The sequence below is a fragment of the Amblyomma mixtum genome, chromosome 9 (assembly GCF_055824585.1).
Source record: "Amblyomma mixtum isolate Tamu chromosome 9, ASM5582458v1, whole genome shotgun sequence".
NCBI lineage: Eukaryota > Metazoa > Arthropoda > Arachnida > Ixodida > Ixodidae > Amblyomma > Amblyomma mixtum.
In genome coordinates, this window is record NC_143020.1 from 114,285,672 (window position 1) to 114,303,393 (window position 17,722).

Below are 17,722 nucleotides of genomic sequence, written 5' to 3' on the forward strand. Positions count from 1 at the left end.
TGTGTGGAATTCAGTGCCCGGATGTTGGCTCTCGGTCTCGGCGTGACGTCACCACACTGCCGACAACGGGAGCTAAAAGCATTTCATGCTTAAAACGGTACAAATCACTGCGGCGACCTGCATTGGGGGAATGCGAAAGCACTGACGCCGCTTCCACACTTGTTGCTTCTCTTTATCATTTCCTTTTTCACTTTTACATCAATTAACACTTTTTAACCTGGTTTGCATTGTAATTTTTTTCGTTTTATACAATTTCGACGTCCAAGGTTGTTTGACATCCACCGACTATATCAACGTCCGTGGCTATTTTGACGGCTAGTTGACTTTTCGCCTTTAATTACTCCACATCAAGTATAACTTTGTTTTATCAATTAACGTTAATTAATCGCCTTTTAATCTATTTCAAACATTCATCCGGTTTGGTTGCGTATTTTTCCGCAATTTCGACGCCCAAGACTGTTGACGTCCACCAACTATATCGACGTCCGTGGCTTGACTTTTTGCCTCCAATTAATTAACCAATCACTCCACATTGACCAAATTCGGCACGCAGCGACGTTTTGTCATCCTCTATATCATACAATCGTTCTTTTATACATAACTATTTATGGAACGACGCAAGGCCTGCGGACTAATGTTCTTCGTCTACTTTCATCTGACATGAAACCGCTGACATAGCCAAGTAATGCTTTCGCATAAAAAAAAGGCCGAGTAGTGTGCGCGACGGAAATGGGAACCGCGTCCGACCAGTGGAAAACAATGAAATAACGTGCAGACGAACCAGCTGCTTTGGTGCTGCCTGCTGCTGCAGCAAATAACAGGGTAAAGACCGAGGCCGACACGGCCGCTTTGCGTGTGCACTGCGTCGACCTCGACTGAAAATCCCAGCTGCATAAGCGTGCACACACGTGCCTGCTCTTCGGGCGTACTACGTACCCCTCGCATCTGGGGCGGGTTGATCTGCTCACTGCGCTGTACAGTTGGGGACAAAAGTCTGTGGACCACATGCTCCTCAAATTGAGCCGATAGCTCTGCTATTTGCTGGTGACTAGAGACCATACTTGTGGAGGTGTAAGTCAAATTATTGTTCTTTCATCTCTACAAGTGTGGTCTCTAGCCGCTGGATAGTAATAGAGCTATCGGCTTCGTTTAAGGAACACGTGGTACACAGACTTTTGTCCCCGACTGTACATACGATTAGGTTCCATGCATGGACAAAAAATCGCCGAAGTCAACGTTCTATTTCCAAGCTGTAATTGCGCCGTGTCCATTTGAGGAACCGTTTTATAGACGGGCTTCCGTAGAAGCGGAAGTAGACCAACCGTGGTGTCTGTCGCACATATGTGGTTCGATTGTGCTGGAAATTAATGCAGCTTCGAGATCAGGGAGATATAGGGGCATGACACGGTTGGATGTCAGTGTGCCAGAATGGGATTGTTGCGACTTACATTTAGCACACGTGCATGTGGTCTGTGTAGACGATGCATACTTGGTTTAATCGTGTCAGTACGCTGTTCCAACATTTGCCCCCCCCCCCCTTCCCCGTGTGTATCACGTGGAAACGCGTGTCTAAAATAATGTTTACCAGGGACCCCGCCCTGAACGGGTCCCTGGCCCCTCTGACGGGGACTCTAGATTAAAGCCTGTAATTCACAATTTACTTAATAAATTTGGAGAGGAAACACGAGCTCCGCCTTAAGGGTGTGGTGCGGTTAACGTTAATGGGTTAATGCCCATATGCGCTGAATTGGTCATCCTCTACTTCACGCTCATAGATCGCTGAGAGCTTGCGAGACCCAGATTGCTCTTCCAAAGCAACGTCCGCGGCTTTGGGCACTGATGTCTCACCATGTGTCTCACCATCTAGGCATCCAGATCTCGCACATCAGTATCCCCTCGCCGTTCACGCGTTCACTCCGTCTCACGGTCGCGAAACTCCGGGAAGTGATGTAGAAAAGTGGGTTAAACTATACCTGGCAGAGGCCACGAATTACAGACTGTAGCGCCAATTCCTCCTTCAGTTACGTTCGTAGCGAGCGTTGTACGAGTTATCTCCATGACAACGGACGACCGAAACACGCGGGCGCGGGGGTGGTCGCATGGCATCAGCTTCACGCGCGGACTGCAGGTCCAGAATCGGGCCCGCTAGGGTAGGTGAGCGTGCGTATAACGTTATCCGCATGCTGTGCGCGCGGCCGCGAGCCGCGCTTTACTTGGGTTTTCGTACATCCTTTCTTAGCTGCAGTGGCGCGGGTTAAGATTGGATCCGCTGCTGGTCAACAATGGTAACCGCAACGCGGGGCCAGTGTACGGAGGTCACGCGACATGCCCGGCGCCGATTACGCGTGAACCTTGGAAGTATGAATGCTCCTTCAACACCTCTTGGAATCACCAGACAAATTGGCGAGCGAAGACAAGCTCCTCTGTCTGGTAGGCGGTGGGAGGCTGCAGGAGGTGAGAGGAGGAAGAGCAGCTGGTCGTTGCGTAACTAATTCGCCGCGACCACCCAGCGCCGGAGGGAGTGTGGATCGAGCCCCGGTTGGCCCCGCTGCGGACGCGTATACACCCGCTCGGAGAAACCCACTGGGAGGGTATAAAAGGGAGAGACAGGAATGACGTGGGGCCCATAGGAGGATACAACTCAATGACGAGGGGCATTCGATGCTGCGTTCTTGATTTGTGCCCAATACTATAGGTGAACTCTCCTGGAGCCGCGGAGCTCGGATTACTGACGTCGCAGTCCCTCTTTTTGCGCATTTCGGTCAATCAGCCGCCATATTCAGACTGCTGGCTTCGCTAGCAGATATGCGCCACGCTGTGATAGCGCCGACATATGTTCATGAATCGCATTATTTTTCAGAATTTTATTGCGGAAGCAATACTGCTCGCACTTTCAAGCCTTCGCGTGACCCGGCCGCAGTTACGTTTGACCTTTAGCGGAGTGAATATGGGCGACCAACTCGCTCCTTCAGATAGCCCGGCTGCTGTTACGCCGCACCGCGCACCTGTGGCGCTACTGCCGCTGTGACGTCATACCAGCTGTAGATTATGTTTTCTTTCACTCAGTCGCAACAGCATCAAAAATAAAATATAAAAAAAATTACCCAAGACGGTTCGAGTCGTCGCGCCGTGGCGGCCGGTAGCCACGCGTGACCTGTAGACGCGACGCACTGCGTTCCTTCAGTTGGAGGCGCTGCGCTGTTGCTTTCGCAATTACCAGGCTTAACCAAAGCTAAGCCCCTGCCAATTTTTTATTGGCACATTTCCTTCTCCTTACTCTCAGTCTAAAAGAGGTGTTCATCAAAATAAACTATACGTTTATGTTATAGCATTGTGTACAATACAGATAATATGTGTCGGCGCACCAGAGGTGTAACGTTTATCTCAAACGGTGCAGCCGACATTTTCAGTACATGTGCGATCATTCCTGCAGACTGTGCACCTAATACATAGGAATCATTCTGTGCACAGTGAGTGCATGCAATTTAATGCGTGCACAATGTACCTTACAATCGTAGATAATTGCAGAAAAAAATTGTTTAGTATTTACGTAAACGCGGGAAGCAAACCACTATCACGCAATGGCCTTCACTGTCCACGTTAATACGCATATGCAACACCAATAGACTTCAGTTCACGTACAGTTGCACAACAGGTTCCCACGATGTGCCAACTCTTCTGCGGACCAAGAACGATGACTGCTTCGTCAACAGCAGTGATTAAATCATAGTTCATTATCCACGGCGACGAAGTGAGCGGTGGTTCCCGAGAAAGCGAGCGCAGGTAGCGGGTTCCCCTTCGTATCCGTGCGGGTCTCGCTGTGTCCTTCGTAATTTCGAAGGTCACGAGCACAAAGCCAAACACCAGCGTAGTTGACACAACACCGCCGTCACTAACACATGAACGAACACGACGCCAAAGTGTCTGTGACCGGCGCCGCAAAACAGGCGACAGCGCTCGAGATAACGCGACTGAAGGAGTTCCCGAAACACGCAAAGGATGCGTGATGGTTGCAACGGCCGCGCTGCTAAGAAACTCAACAGAGAGAGACTTTTCTTCTTTCAGAACCTTCTTACGGTTAGATCTTGATCTTTACTAAATACGCTAACGCAAATTCCTCCTTCAGTTACGTTCACGACGGATGGTGCACGAGCTGCTGCTTCACCGTAGGTTTCTCCAATTAGCCGGGAGGGAGTTGCTAGCGCTTTCCTTCCCTTGTTTCACCCTCCTGTTATAAGAACTATTTTGTTTCCTTAGAGCGACTGGCTTGATGGACCAGTTGTGACTGCGCTCCTCACCCCTTCTTTCTTTCTTTCTTTCTTTCTTTCTTTCTTTCTTTCTTTCTTTCTTTCTTTCTTTCTTTCTTTCTTTCTTTCTTTCTTTCTTTCTTTCTTTCTTTCTTTCTTTCTTTCTTTCTTTCTTTCTTTCTTTCTTTCTTTCTTTATTTCTTTCTTTCTTTCTCTTCTCAATCCCATCATCTCTCTTCCCTGGTTAACATCCCTGCCTTCCCTCTTCCTCTATATCTCTCTCTTGTTCACTATACTACGGATGTTTAGGCAATCGTCGCTTGCACTTGCGTTAAGCCCGTTTCATGTGCAAACGAAAATTCGCGACTTCTGCCGCCGCAGCTAAAAACCTGTTTCGAGTGGTCGCGGCGGCTTGAGCTGTCAAAGCGACGAGATTCCAACAAGTGGGAAATTTTTGGTGTGAAACAACCTTCGACTTTCGCCAAGTTCTTCCGAGAACTACTTGAGGCGACTCATCTGTGCGACGGCGGGCGCACGATCCACGCCACGCGTCACGTGGTACACGCCACGTCATTGTGACGTCATAAATGTGCACAGCTTCAGACGACGCCGAACCGCCACACGTCCCTCTAACAGCTATCGCTGTAAAATCAAATATATGGCTCGACAAAGCTGGAACAAAGTACACATTCAAGTCCAGAATTCTTGCACATCAATTTAATCCTGCGGCGGCTGTGGAATACTGTGAGGTACTGTTATGGAAATATTGAAGCTAACGGCCCATTCCTCTGATGCGTGGAGAAATCATACAGGTTTGACCGGAGCTCATATCGAGTACTCAAGACTGCCGCAAAAAACCAATAGCAAACGTTTTTGGCAATAGAAAAAACGTTTATACCAAAAAAATGCAAGTCTGCCAAGGAGAAATCTGTTGTTATATTGGTTGTTATAGTGAAGTCTTACGTTATATGAAAAAATTGCTTTCATAAACTATTTCTCGTTGAAAAATGAGTTTGTCTAGAATTTATTTCTGCGTATATATGAAGCATCAAGCTGCTGGCGATAGGCTGTGCCGAGCTTCTGAGCTGCGCGTCCCACATTTGCTGTGCGCCGACGGCACCGACGTAGTCTCATATTTTAGTGTCTCAAGCGGCCGGTGAACGGCGCTACAGTCGCTGTCAAACGCAGGTTCCTCGTGCATCAGGTCTAGCTCAAGCTTAAGCAGTGCAACTTTAGAAAGGTGCTGCCAATGCTGTAGCTGCAAAGCATATCAGATGGGGGCACTGAAGAAAAAAAAAACAATGCAAAAGGCATGTTTAAGTTTGCTTTATTTATACCACAGTCGCAAAAAAAATACGTGCTAGAAACATCTGCGAGGAAATTCCCGACTCTCATTTTGCAATGGTTAGTACAGAGTCACGAGGCACCCACTTGTGTTCTGTGTTCAGACCGTGTTCTGTCTCAAGCGCAGCTGTGTCAATCACGTCTGGCTGGGGCAAGTTCTTGGCGCGCTATCGAGAGCGTCGTGGTTATCTTCCTTATCGAAGAGGCACAGGAGTCGATGCCCTTCGGCTTACACACGGGGTGATATCTCGTCTGTATCAGCCCCACTCGCCAGTGTTGGCGTAGGAAGTTTTGTCGTTTTATTTTGATTTCGCCCAGAGCAAATCTTTTCGCACTCTGACGCCCCGTGTTGGGATTCCCGCCTTTTTTTTATGGTGTCGCGCCGTTATTTTGCGCGCGCTTTTCTACGCACCGTGTCACCTTTGCATTTAAAGGGTTCAGCGCGCATTTCTGGGCGTGACAGTTGTGGGGGGAGTAATTCCTCGTCGGGAGTGCACAGTATGCCTATTGGCCGACGTGCTATTCTCCGAGCAGCGGTCATTTCAATGAAAAACGGCAGGAGCACACGCCAAACAGCCAAAGTGAGTTTCTGAGACGTTTCTAACTAGTGACCATCCGTTCTTTTGCCAGCGGCCGTGAAACATTCTGCTACGAAACCGTGTTTTTACCTAAAAGGAACTCTGACGGACTGAGTCAGCAGGTTTGCATATGAGCAAGATGGCAGCAGCATACATACTGATGGCCGGTATCATATTCTATAGCACTAAAGCGGCGAAACGTAGGCCATTTTAGTCCCTATTGTTGGGAGCAGCAAGTTTCTTTAATTTTACGTCTGAGGCAAGGCGTGAGCGAGATTTGCTTGCGCGAGGCGTTACTGCGCCTGCATAGAACGCCGGGGAAGGCGCCAGATGGCGCAACGTGTCCGTCAGCTGCGTGAGCGCCTGCCGCGTCCGGACCAATCAGAGCGTATGCAGTGGTGGCCCGCGGAAACGGATCACGGTAGCGCTGTGCTATATCTCTCTCGGTCTATAGACATATGTCTACTGGACCAGTAGACTTTTGTCTGTAGACTGTCTATAATATTTTGCTGTATCGCTCCTGTCTGCGTGCCCGATGCGAACTCCGTACATAACTGTCACGTACAGGCCGCAACTGCAGCAGCAGTCGCAGTTATGATAAAGCCTCCAGCGGCGACATGGAACACCAGTGCCATGGATCCAGCCGAGGCGGAGCGTCGTGTTCTGAACGCTGCACGTATGCACGAGACCAAAGCCATGCATGAATATTCGACGGGTCGAACAGAATTAACTCTCGGGACGCTGCACGAAAACATATATACTCAAGTTCGTGCCAACACGTTTATCACACCGTGGAACATGTGTAACCATCCCAAAGCAGAAACACAATCGTCACACACTTTTGCTTAGCAGTTGCATTCAAAGGGCACATGCAACAATTGCAAAGGCACAAGGTTTATCATACATCTAACGTTGATCATGCGCTATACAAGGGGCGTATTCGCCTTTTATTACTTTTTTTTTGCATGCGCGTGCTCCTGCAAATGAGGTACTTGTACGTAGTCGTATAAGTACTATGTTGCTCCGACATGTTTTCTTCCTCTCTTGCCTTTGTTTCGTTCCGCCTATCACTCCCGATATCCCTTTAATTTCGCCGGCTGCTGATTAGTATGGTGTCGGAACAAGCGAGTTTTTCAGGAGCCGGCAAACATCTTTTAACTTCCTTATTATTCTTCAATAAAAAAAGTTTGCAGTGGCAGTGACGTCACATGGCTCTGCGCCGGCGGCAGCAGCGGCGAGCGCGCGCCAGCTGTGCGCAGTGACGTCACTCGCTCCTCGCGCATGCGCAGTACGGTCGACGGAGGGAGCACGCGAAACGGCGAGACTGGGTCCCATGTAGCTCACGCTACAAAAACCACTGCCACAACTAGTGACTGGTGTGAACTGCGCCGCAGGTTTCCACGGCGGGTGGAGGAGGAGGAGGAGGGGCGTGGTCCATGCGGTACCTGCCCCTGTCGCGCCAGAGCCCCGTCCCCTCGGACCTGGAGATCGCGTTCTCCCAGAAGGCCAAGCCGGCCGAGGAACTCGCCAGGGAGATGGGCCTCCAGCCGCACGAGTGGGAGCCCCACGGACGGCACAAGGCTCGCCTGCTGCTGCCGCTGCTCAACAAGTATGCACTATAACAATGACGTGCCTTGATATACGGGGTGCCCCAGCTAACGGTATAACCCGAGGTTTTCGAAAATGCGGAGCGCCCCACGGGAGTAAAACCAACTGAGTGCAATGGCGAGTCGCTTGGCCTTGTCTGCAAAAGTTTGTTTAATTAATATTAATTAGTATACACTAATTAGCATTAATCAACTAGGATATCTAAAAAATGCACTGACACTATAGGCAAGCGACTCACAACCGCACTTAGTTGGCTTCACTCTCGTCGGATGCTCCGCATTTTTGAGAACTTAGGATATACTTTTAGCTGGGACTCCCTGTATATAGTTTCTAGCACTGCCAACATGTCTTAACCACCATGACGCGGGTTCGATCCCGGCCGCGGCGGCTGGAATTTCTTTGGAGGAGAAATTCTAGAGGCCCGTGTACTGTGCGATGTCAGTGCACGTTAAAGAACCACAGGTGGTCGAAATTTCCGGAGCCCTTCACTACGGCGTCTCTCATAGCCTGAGTCGCTTTGGGACGTTAAACCCCATAAACCAAACCAAACCTTAACCACCGTGTCTTGTTCTCCTGCATAGAAAACGCTCTGCCTCATGCGTGATCTGGCTGGCTCCACCATCTTCTCTGCTGGGCACATTTAGCACCGCCTTATTTGAACAGTGTGACGATCAACGCAAAAAAAAATGCTGAGGTTCAACCAGGCTGAATTTAGTAGACGAGCGAAAGGAAAGCCGGCGGTGTTTATAGCGAAGAATGGCGTGACGTCGTTGCTACGTCATCGCATGAGGTCAAATCAGGTGATGCGAATCTCAGCTCTAAAGGTCAAGTCAAAGGTCAAGGTCGAAGATCACATGACCGCTGGTCAGTGGTCATGCTAGATGCTCATTAGATATACCCCCAGTCTAAGTCCTTTTTGAACTTTCTAGGCTTTGAAGGTCACAGCGACGTACCGACGCCGAATCAGCTGTACCTCGCGTGGTTGAGCTTTAGCTCTAAAATAAACGATATGAGAGCCAGCCGAGAGAAACGGCCTGTTTCTTGTTCTTGTTTTTCCCCGTCTCGCATTGGCCGTTTTTGCGCACTGTTTGGGGCACCTGTCAGGTGTAAAAGAAAGCTTTGACCAAGCACATCACAGCAGTACCGGACTTTGTGCTTCATTAAAATGGTCATCCCATCTAACTCTCTCTCCTTGACCAGTCACCCGCCGCGGTGGCCCAGTTGTTAAGGCGCACGGCTATTGATCCGGAGTACCCGGGTTCGAACCTCGCCGCGGCGGCCGCCTTTCGATGGAGGCGAAGCCCAAAGTTGCCCGTGTGTAGTGCGATGGCATTGCACATTAAAGATCCCCAGGTGGTCGGAATTATTCCGCAGCATTCCACTACGGCACCTCTTTCTTCTTTCACTCCCACCTTCCTTTGGATCCTCGAGGTCGCCCCTTCATGGTGGCCGCCTGGGGCGGCAGTGTCTTAATAACGACAAAACAGGCCTAATAAAGTTTATTCCTCCTCCTCCCTCATGGCGCGGTTGAGGTGTCCACCGAAAAGTGAGACATCTGCTGCACCTTTCATTTCATCAAAACCAATTTTCAATTTTTGTTTGCCCCATGGCCAGTCGGAATGCGTCGTTTTACCAGTTACCAGTTTGTTTATTCAGAGTTGGTATAGGATTCAGGGCTTCTGAATTCATACGTGTCAGCTGCAGAGCCACGCCCGACACTTAGCGGCATACACTTTGATCCAGCGCCAGGAGGTCCGCTGGGTACGTTGTGCCACTGCGCCACTGGCTTGTTAAGCAATGATGGCGCCACCTGTTTGTACACCCTGGCATCAGCTTTACTCTCCACGAAAAGGGCGCGCGCTCCATGAATTGAAGTCTGTGGTGCCTCGCAGGCAGGGCGCGGACGGCCACTACGTGCTGGTGACCGGCGTGAACCCGACGCCGCTGGGCGAAGGCAAGAGCACCACGTCGGTGGGCCTCTGCCAGGCCCTGGGCGCCCACCTGGGACGGAACGTCATCGCCTGCCTGCGCCAGCCGTCGCAGGGGCCCACCTTCGGCATCAAGGGCGGAGCCGCGGGCGGAGGGTACGCCCAGGTACGCGCGCACCTCGCAGGCCGGAAAACTTCGGGGAACGGCTTTTTTTAATTCGCTATGACTGTTGCCGGGTGTTAAAGGAACGCCGAGGACAGCTCCATTCAGTTGTTGTTTTCAGTAAAAATCGATTCTATGCCTACTTCTGGTTATATCAATGTTTTTTTTCGGTAGCAAAAGACGCCTTTATTGTAGCCGAAATTACATGTAAAAATACACTGTGATCAGAAAGGAGTAAAACAAGGGAGTAAGCCGTCCTCTAGCGCACTCCCCTTCATAAAGGGTAGTGCGCTAGGGAACGGTTTACTCCCTTTTTACTCCCATATAGGCGTATTCGAGTTTAGTGTGTAGAGCGTTCTTTCCCGCCACTAATCAAACCCGTGACGTCAGTTATCAGGGATTCCGTGATCACCGGTGTAAATGAATGGAAATGCAGCCTAGCCTCGGGGATCAACGTTAAAGGAATTACTCTGACGTCATTGCTGCCATGATGGACTTCTCCTCCGCGACTTTGGGTACCTGCGACGCTGCATTATACACTCGAGGACGTCGAGGAGAACGCAGACATGGCATAATTTTCTGAACCCGAGAGCCTGAACAGGGCGTGTCATGGTGGGTGTGACGCAGGTGATTCCGATGGACGACCTCAACCTGCACCTGACGGGTGACATGCACGCCGTGACGGCGGCCAACAACCTCCTGGCGGCCCAGCTGGACGCCCGCATGCTGCACGAGGCCACGCAGCAGGACCAGCCGCTCTTCACGCGACTCGTCACGCCCCGCAAGGGACCCAAGTGCTTCTCGGACTCGCAGCGACGTCGCCTGGCGCGCCTCGGCCTTCCGACCGACCTCAAGCCTGAAGACCTGAGCCCCGAGCAGGCCAGGCGCTTCGCCCGCCTCGACGTGGACGTGGATAGCATCACCTGGAACAGAGGTGGGTGCGCGGTGCTCTGCTGCGCATGCGTGTGCCGTATCCTTGGCTTTTTGTCAGCCGAGACTTAAATCTCTTGCTCAGCCGTGAGGTCCTTACTCCAAACCCTTACCCCACAAAAGAGGATTGGGAGGCTGCCCTGCTCGGATGCTCCTAACTTCAGGCCCATAAAGCCTTGTTCGCGAGGGCGTGGGGCTGGTTTCGTCCAATGACTTCCCGGAATAGGGATGTCACTTTGTCTGTTGAGCCTTCGGGCTCCTACACTCTCGTTTGAGGCAGTAAAAGTTTTTCACCACCAACACCACCACCACCCGTGAGGTTGAGCCAGTGGTTAAGAAGTCCCGTGGAGCACTTCTTACGTTCCATGAAGACAACCAACTGACCGCTTGAAGGTAGCGGTGTCCTCTCGAGACGTTCCTATTATTTTCTATACGAAATGTCTGTTCTACAAATTGCTTCAGGTCGTAGAGAAACCCGTTGGGTCCGGTGGAAAAAGTTGTATCATAGCACGTGTATCAATGACACGTCTATCGGCAGCTCGCCCCTGAAGAAGTCTTTCATTTGTTTGACTTTATTACAGTGATGGACACCAACGACCGCTTCCTTCGCCGCATCACAATAGGCCAGGGTCCAGCAGAGAGCAAGATGGCGCGGCAGGTTAGGTCTCTCATGCAGCTCACTTCAGCGGTCGATGGCAGTGATAAAGGGATGGGCTGTGCGAACGACGGATGCGTGCGTTAACGGAGGTGCGTGTTCTTTTCAGACCCAGTTTGACATCACTCCGGCCAGTGAGGTGATGGCCGTGCTTGCCCTTGCTAAGGACCTGGAAGACCTGAGAGACAGGCTTCGAGCCATTGTCGTGGCCAGCGACCGCCAAGGAAACCCCGTTACAGCGGACGACCTGGTTCGTGCGAGGAGTATCTTTCTCAATCCGGTTTACGCAGCTGCCGGAGTCTTCATTGTCTGCGCGTAATTCTTACATATAGGTTCATGATAGTCGGGTGGCTCAGTGCTATTGCAATTGAGGCGTCAGTATGGCGGCGGGATCTTACGGACGGCACAAACTGCCTGTACTGAAGTCGCTGCGCTGCGGATCACTTGCTGCTTTCGGTTTGCGGTGCATATATAACATTTGAATTCTCGGATTAGAGATGTGCTTGTTATCAGGTATAGCACCTAATTTGAATCTGCAATGTAGAAACTGCAGTGTATGCCTGTCCAGTAAGGGCGATTCGGACAGTTTGACTTCAGATAGTAGTTGCGCTCCATCGCATGACTAATGGTTATCCGGCAGAAAGCGCGCCATTCAGTTCTATGGATGACAGGAATGGGTTCTTGCTCACCATATATCACTATGCGCCTGAAGCACAGTTCTGTCTGCGCATGCTTCTTGCGCAGGGTGCTGCGGGTGCCATGCTTGTTCTGCTGAAGGACGCGGCGTGCCCGACGCTCCTGCAGACCCTGGAAGGCACCCCGGTGCTCATCCACTGCGGACCCTTTGCCAACATCGCGCACGGCAATTCGTCCGTCATCGCCGACCGCATGGCCCTGAAGCTGGTCGGCCCCAACGGCTACGTCGGTACGCCGGTCACTTCATACGAAGCAGAACAGTGTCTAGATTTAGCTTGAGGGAAAGAGCTCAGTTTCTTCCAGTACAGCTGTTGGCCTCCTTCAACCCGTGCATGGAGATCGGAACAGGTCCGCAACTTTATAGGTACGCTATACAAACCCGGTGGCGATATCTCGTGGACATTTCAGATCTCCACGTCATCATTTTGAGCAGGGATGCAAGAACTGAAGAGATAAAAGAGGAAACTGGTTTCTAGTATTTCCGAAGCCCATTTCTGAAGTAGCATGCCTGCGACCTTTCCGATGACTTTACCTTTACCTTCTTGCTTGCGCCATGAAGGTTGTATGAGCCGAAGTTCCCGCATCATGCGTTCCATGCAGTGACCGAGGGTGGCTTCGGCGCCGACAACGGCATGGAGAAGTTCGTAGACATCAAATGCCGGGCGTCCGGACTGTCGCCCAGCGCCGTCGTCATCGTGGCCACCGTGCGAGCGCTCAAGGTCCACGGCGGAGGACCCCTGGTGAGAGCGCGAGACGTGACTCCTCGATACGGTCGCATAATTACTCAGGGTCACTTACCTGCCCACCGGATATATTGAGCAAACTGCCCACCTTGGCAGGTGGCAGGTCATGATTGGTCGCTGGGGAAGATCGACCTGGGTCGTACAAGGTTCTCCGCTGGGAGCACCTGCCATCGCAGGGCAGCGGAACATCGCTTAACCGATACACTACTGCGCCAGGAGGGGTATGGGGACTTCCCAGGGATCTATGAATGTAAAGTAGAGAATGACATTCCGCATATATGGTAATTAACCCACTATGCTATCGCGCCATACCCGTAAGGCGGAGCTTAAGTGTCCCCTCCAATTTTTGTGGCCATTGGTAGCTTTTTGTTACACGTACGAGAACGTTAGCCTATCTCTACGCTCTGGACGTCGTAATACGGCCAGCTCTAACGCTTCAGCAGACGCATTCCTGCGTCATTAAGAAATGGGTTGGAATTGGCTGTTTATAGTCAGCTGCCCGAACGTCGTTGTTCTGTCTGGCGGCGCCCCCTTTTCGTGATACTCCACAACGAATGCGTGCACCACTGCCCCCCCCCCCCCCCCCCCCCCCTACCTTCATCTAATGACTGAGCCCACTCTAACGCCAGCACGGACCGGGACTACCTATAGTTTAATACAAATAAAGAACGAATCGGCAAACACCTCTCCTTTGAGGGGTTTCTGCCGTACTCGATCCTGTGAACGCGCAGAATACATTTTCGAGAGCGCTCACTGCCCATGCGTTTTCATTTATAAGCGTGAAGAAAAGTGCGGGGGGGGGGGGGTCGTTACATGACTCAGTGTCCCTTACAAGAGTTTTTAAAGAGCCCGCTTCTGTCTACTGCATCGACAGCTGTTAGGGCCGCGTTTCCCATTTATGCGGCGTCGTTGTAAAGTATCAGGTCATGGCATTGATTGGTGGCCATGATTGGTCAAAATGGAGTGACGTTCATGACATCTTGACAACTCACCATGGTGATAGGCCAAAGGCCATCACGGAAGACACTCTTCACGCCACGAGTGTCGTCTTAGCCACCCTCCCTCGCTGCGCCTGTCGCACCATATACTCTCGCCTTATGTGGGTGGACATGGATGGGTAGATCCCTCTCATGGTTACTCCGCCCGGGTACTCACTCTTGACAATAGGCAGGCCTAACCCACAGTTAGTGAACACTGCCACTGCCACTGGCATCGACATTTTGGAATTTTCATTGCCACAAGGGAAACGTCTCGGCCCTCTCCCCCTCCTCCCTCGGCAGATCGCCCTGGGCGCCCCTCTGCCGGAGGAGTACAGCCGCGAGGACGTGTCCCTGGTGCGCAGCGGCTTCTGCAACCTTGCGCGCCACATCGAGAACGCCGCCAAGCTGGGCCTGCCCGCCGTGGTGGCCATCAACGCCTTCTCCACGGACAGCGACGCCGAGCTGGAGCTGGTGCGGGAGCTGAGCATGGCCGCCGGAGCTCAGGGCGCTGTCGTCTGCCGGCACTGGGAGCTGGGCGGAGAGGGCGCCGTCGACCTCGCCAGGGCCGTCGAGGACGCCTGCTCGAAGCCCAGGCCGCAGGTGCGTGGTAAACGCTAGATAGTGCACGTTAAAGAACCCCAGGTGGTCGAAATTTCCGGAGCCCTTCACTACGGCGTCTCTCATAGCCTCAGTTGCTTTGGGACGTTAAACCCCAATAAACCAAACCCTTTCTTTCGAAGAGCAAGGGGGCCGTGCTGGACGCTGGCAATGGCAGAAGGGCTTGTCGATCGTCAGCTGAGACGGGATTTACTCAAATCTTGAGCGGCCTTTTTCGCAGTGCCAGGAAATGTCCTACATTGAGTCACATTACAGCCATGGGCGTCCGGAAGGGGGGGCAAGGGCGGGCGGTTGCCCCCCCCCCCTCCCCCCTGGAATTACGGATATTATTTATGCACTAGTAGAAAACAACTACACAGCTTGATTAGCAGTGATATTAACTTATCGGATTTTGCTCATTGAGTTCAGTTCTTTGTTCATTAATAAATTTCAATGTTTGTTCTCCAAGCCTAGCACTAATTTGCTGTTCCTAATTTTTGTTTCATGTGCGCAGTTTTGATCACAAATAGTTCCTTTTTGGTGCTAACCTACCGCCTCCCCCATCCCCGGCCATCGGGTGCCTCCCCCCTGAAAAAAGTTCTGCGGGCGCCCTTGATTACAGCCATTGATGACCGGTCAAAGACTTTGGCGTGAACTTTGGCAGGCAACACGGTAGTCATCCGTGTTCACAAGTATAAATTTTTAACTTATTTACCAGGAAGAGACAGCGCACCACCTTGTGTGTTGCTTTTTGCTGCCTGTTTTGTCCTTGTGACGTCACTGCAGTTTTAGTTATAATACCATTTACGCAATCAGAAACGCTGAATCTTCTGATTCAGTGTTTGAACATCAGGTTCAAACGCTCAGCTCCAAACACGAACTTGAGAACATCAGCGAATACCGATTCGCCCGAGCCGCGGTCCAGAGTCTCAGCGGTGTTGCCTCTCTGACTTGTACTACGTCCTTTGCGCCCGCAGCTTCGTTTCTCCTACGACCTGTCGCTGGGCATCGCGGCCAAGCTGGAGGCCGTGGCTCGCACCATCTACGGGGCCCGCTGCGTGGAGCTGAGCGCCCTGGCCCAGAAGCAGGCGGAGCGCTTCGAGCGCCAGGGCTACGGCCGGATGGCGGTGTGCATCGCCAAGACGCCCCTGTCTCTGTCGCACGACCCAAAGCTGCTGGGCTCGCCCAGGGACTTCGTGCTGCCCGTGCGCGAGCTGAGGCTCAGCGCTGGCGCGGGATTCGTGTACGCGCTGGCCGGTGACGTCACCACCATGCCCGGTCTGCCCACCAGGCCGGCCCTGGTGGACGTCGATCTGGACCTCGCCACGGGGCAGCCGCTGGGACTCTTCTGAGAGATGCGCATATAATACACGTTCTGTTTTCGGAACCGAATTGGTTTGATATAAAACGTACTGGAGTGGGTGCACTACTTTGCATCGACGGCTGTGTGAGGTAGCCATTGGAGCCTGAAACAGCGCATTGTTCGAAACACAACGGCGCGGTGAAGAAGACGAAGCCCTGTTATTGTTGTTATTCACCTCGTAGAATGGCGCGTACCCACAAAGGGGGATCGGCCAAGAAGAGGGGTGCATAGAGAGTTTTTGTGATCAATTTTTTTTCTCTTGGGAAAATAAATAAACTAAGTAATAAATAGAAAGAGAAGAATGCTGGGGAAGAGAGAGGTCAACAGAAAGTGAAAGACCAAAAAGAAACGGGAAGTGCACGCAGGAGATGGACTCTGAGATTTATATCAGAGGGATTTAAAAAAAAACGTAATAATAGTAATAATAGGAAGGGAGATAGAAAAAGAGGGGAAGGAAAGGCGGCCTAGGTTCACGGGAAGAGAGAATGAGTTTGCTATCCTGCAGTACGGGAAAAGAAACGAGAAAATTTGAATAGAAAAAGCAAGCTTTCCGCCATTTTTTTTTTTCGGTGGAAGAAGAAATGCATGGTTGAAATCGAGCCGCCGCGGTGGCTCAGTGGTTATGGTGCCCGGCTACTGCCTCGACGGACGCGGGTTCGATCCCGGCCGCGGAGGTCGAATTGCTGTGGAGGAAAAATTCTAGAGGCCCGTGTACTGTGCGATGTCAATGCACGTTATAGAACCCCAGGTGGCCGAAATTTTCGGAGCCCTTCAGCACGGCATCCCTCGTAGCCTTAGTCGCTTTGGGGTGTTAAACCCCCGTACACCAAACCATGGCTCAAACCGGACCAATCCGGCCTTGGAAGCACGCACGCACGCCTACACACACAAATGTTCCCGTTTCTTGTTTTAGACTTGGTTAGGTGTCTTGAGAAACATTTTTCTCGTGCAGTATGCATCGGTGATGGCTGTAAAAATTGTCTGCGGTTTAGCTCTGGTTAAACCTGGAGGATTGCGAAAGCAACATCTGCGCGTAGCCATATATTGTTGCGTGAGCTACATTGCCCACAGTATCGCCGTTTCGCGTGCTCTTGCACGACCATACTGCGCATGCGCGAGGAGCAAGTGACGTCACTACGCACAGCTGGCGTGCCTCGTCGCGCTCGCCTTCCTTTCCTTAAAATGATCGGCGTGTAAAACGTTGACAACGCCAATGAACGCCTATATGACTTCAGCGCCGTGTTTCTGGCATAACCTTGTCAATGCCTGCAGCTCACATCTCTCTCTCTCATCACCCCACGTACCTACAAGCATGATTGAGGCGTCCACTGACCCAGGGAGCCATTATGCGCACTGCCTTTCCTTAAAATGATCCGAGTGTAAAACGTGGTCAACTCCACGCCAATCAACATAACGAACGCCGACAGCCTATGGCTTCAGCGCCGCGTTTCTGGCACAACGTTGTCAATGCCAACGCATGCAGCGCACACCTGTCACTACCGCCACTTAGCTTAAAGCACGGTTGAGGTGTCCACTGTTCCAAGAGGTCAGTTATGCGCCTTCCCTCTGGTTCAGGTGTCCACCGAGATGTGGACACCTCGCCCTCACCTCACGCTACGTATATCCTGGCATAGCAGAACTAAGCCACTGCCAATTTTAAGGCGGAAGCCTTTAATGCCTCGTCGTTGTAAGCAGAAGTTGTCGACAGAAATGTCACGCTTTTCAATTGGTCGAAGCGGTCGTGACGTCACAGTGCGCGAATTTCAAACGGGGCCAATTGTACTTTGGCTAGTAACCATGCAACCAATTAAAGGGTATATGCTTGGGCTTGTTGGTTCATAACTGCAAGGTGAAAAACGTAGCGCAAAGAGACGAGGACACAGAAAGACG

At 51.6% G+C, this 17,722-nt stretch overlaps 2 protein-coding genes across 2 annotated transcripts in view; both read left to right on the forward strand.

The window, feature by feature from the left end:
• Nucleotides 1-15,861, forward strand: part of pug (pug C-1-tetrahydrofolate synthase, cytoplasmic) — a 33,040-nt gene extending 17,179 nt beyond the window's left edge. The window contains exons 9-17 of the mRNA XM_089561508.1: nt 7,595-7,778; nt 9,670-9,871; nt 10,496-10,802; nt 11,380-11,456; nt 11,563-11,703; nt 12,198-12,378; nt 12,750-12,889; nt 14,173-14,472; nt 15,447-15,861. Of these exons, the coding sequence (XP_089417634.1) occupies nt 7,595-7,778; nt 9,670-9,871; nt 10,496-10,802; nt 11,380-11,456; nt 11,563-11,703; nt 12,198-12,378; nt 12,750-12,889; nt 14,173-14,472; nt 15,447-15,821 (1,907 nt within the window). The 3' untranslated portion in view covers nt 15,822-15,861. The remainder of the gene's footprint in view (nt 1-7,594; nt 7,779-9,669; nt 9,872-10,495; nt 10,803-11,379; nt 11,457-11,562; nt 11,704-12,197; nt 12,379-12,749; nt 12,890-14,172; nt 14,473-15,446) is intronic.
• Nucleotides 1-17,722, forward strand: part of LOC149330824 (uncharacterized) — a 166,439-nt gene that overhangs the window by 106,615 nt on the left and 42,102 nt on the right. The gene's annotated exons all lie outside the window — the stretch shown is intronic.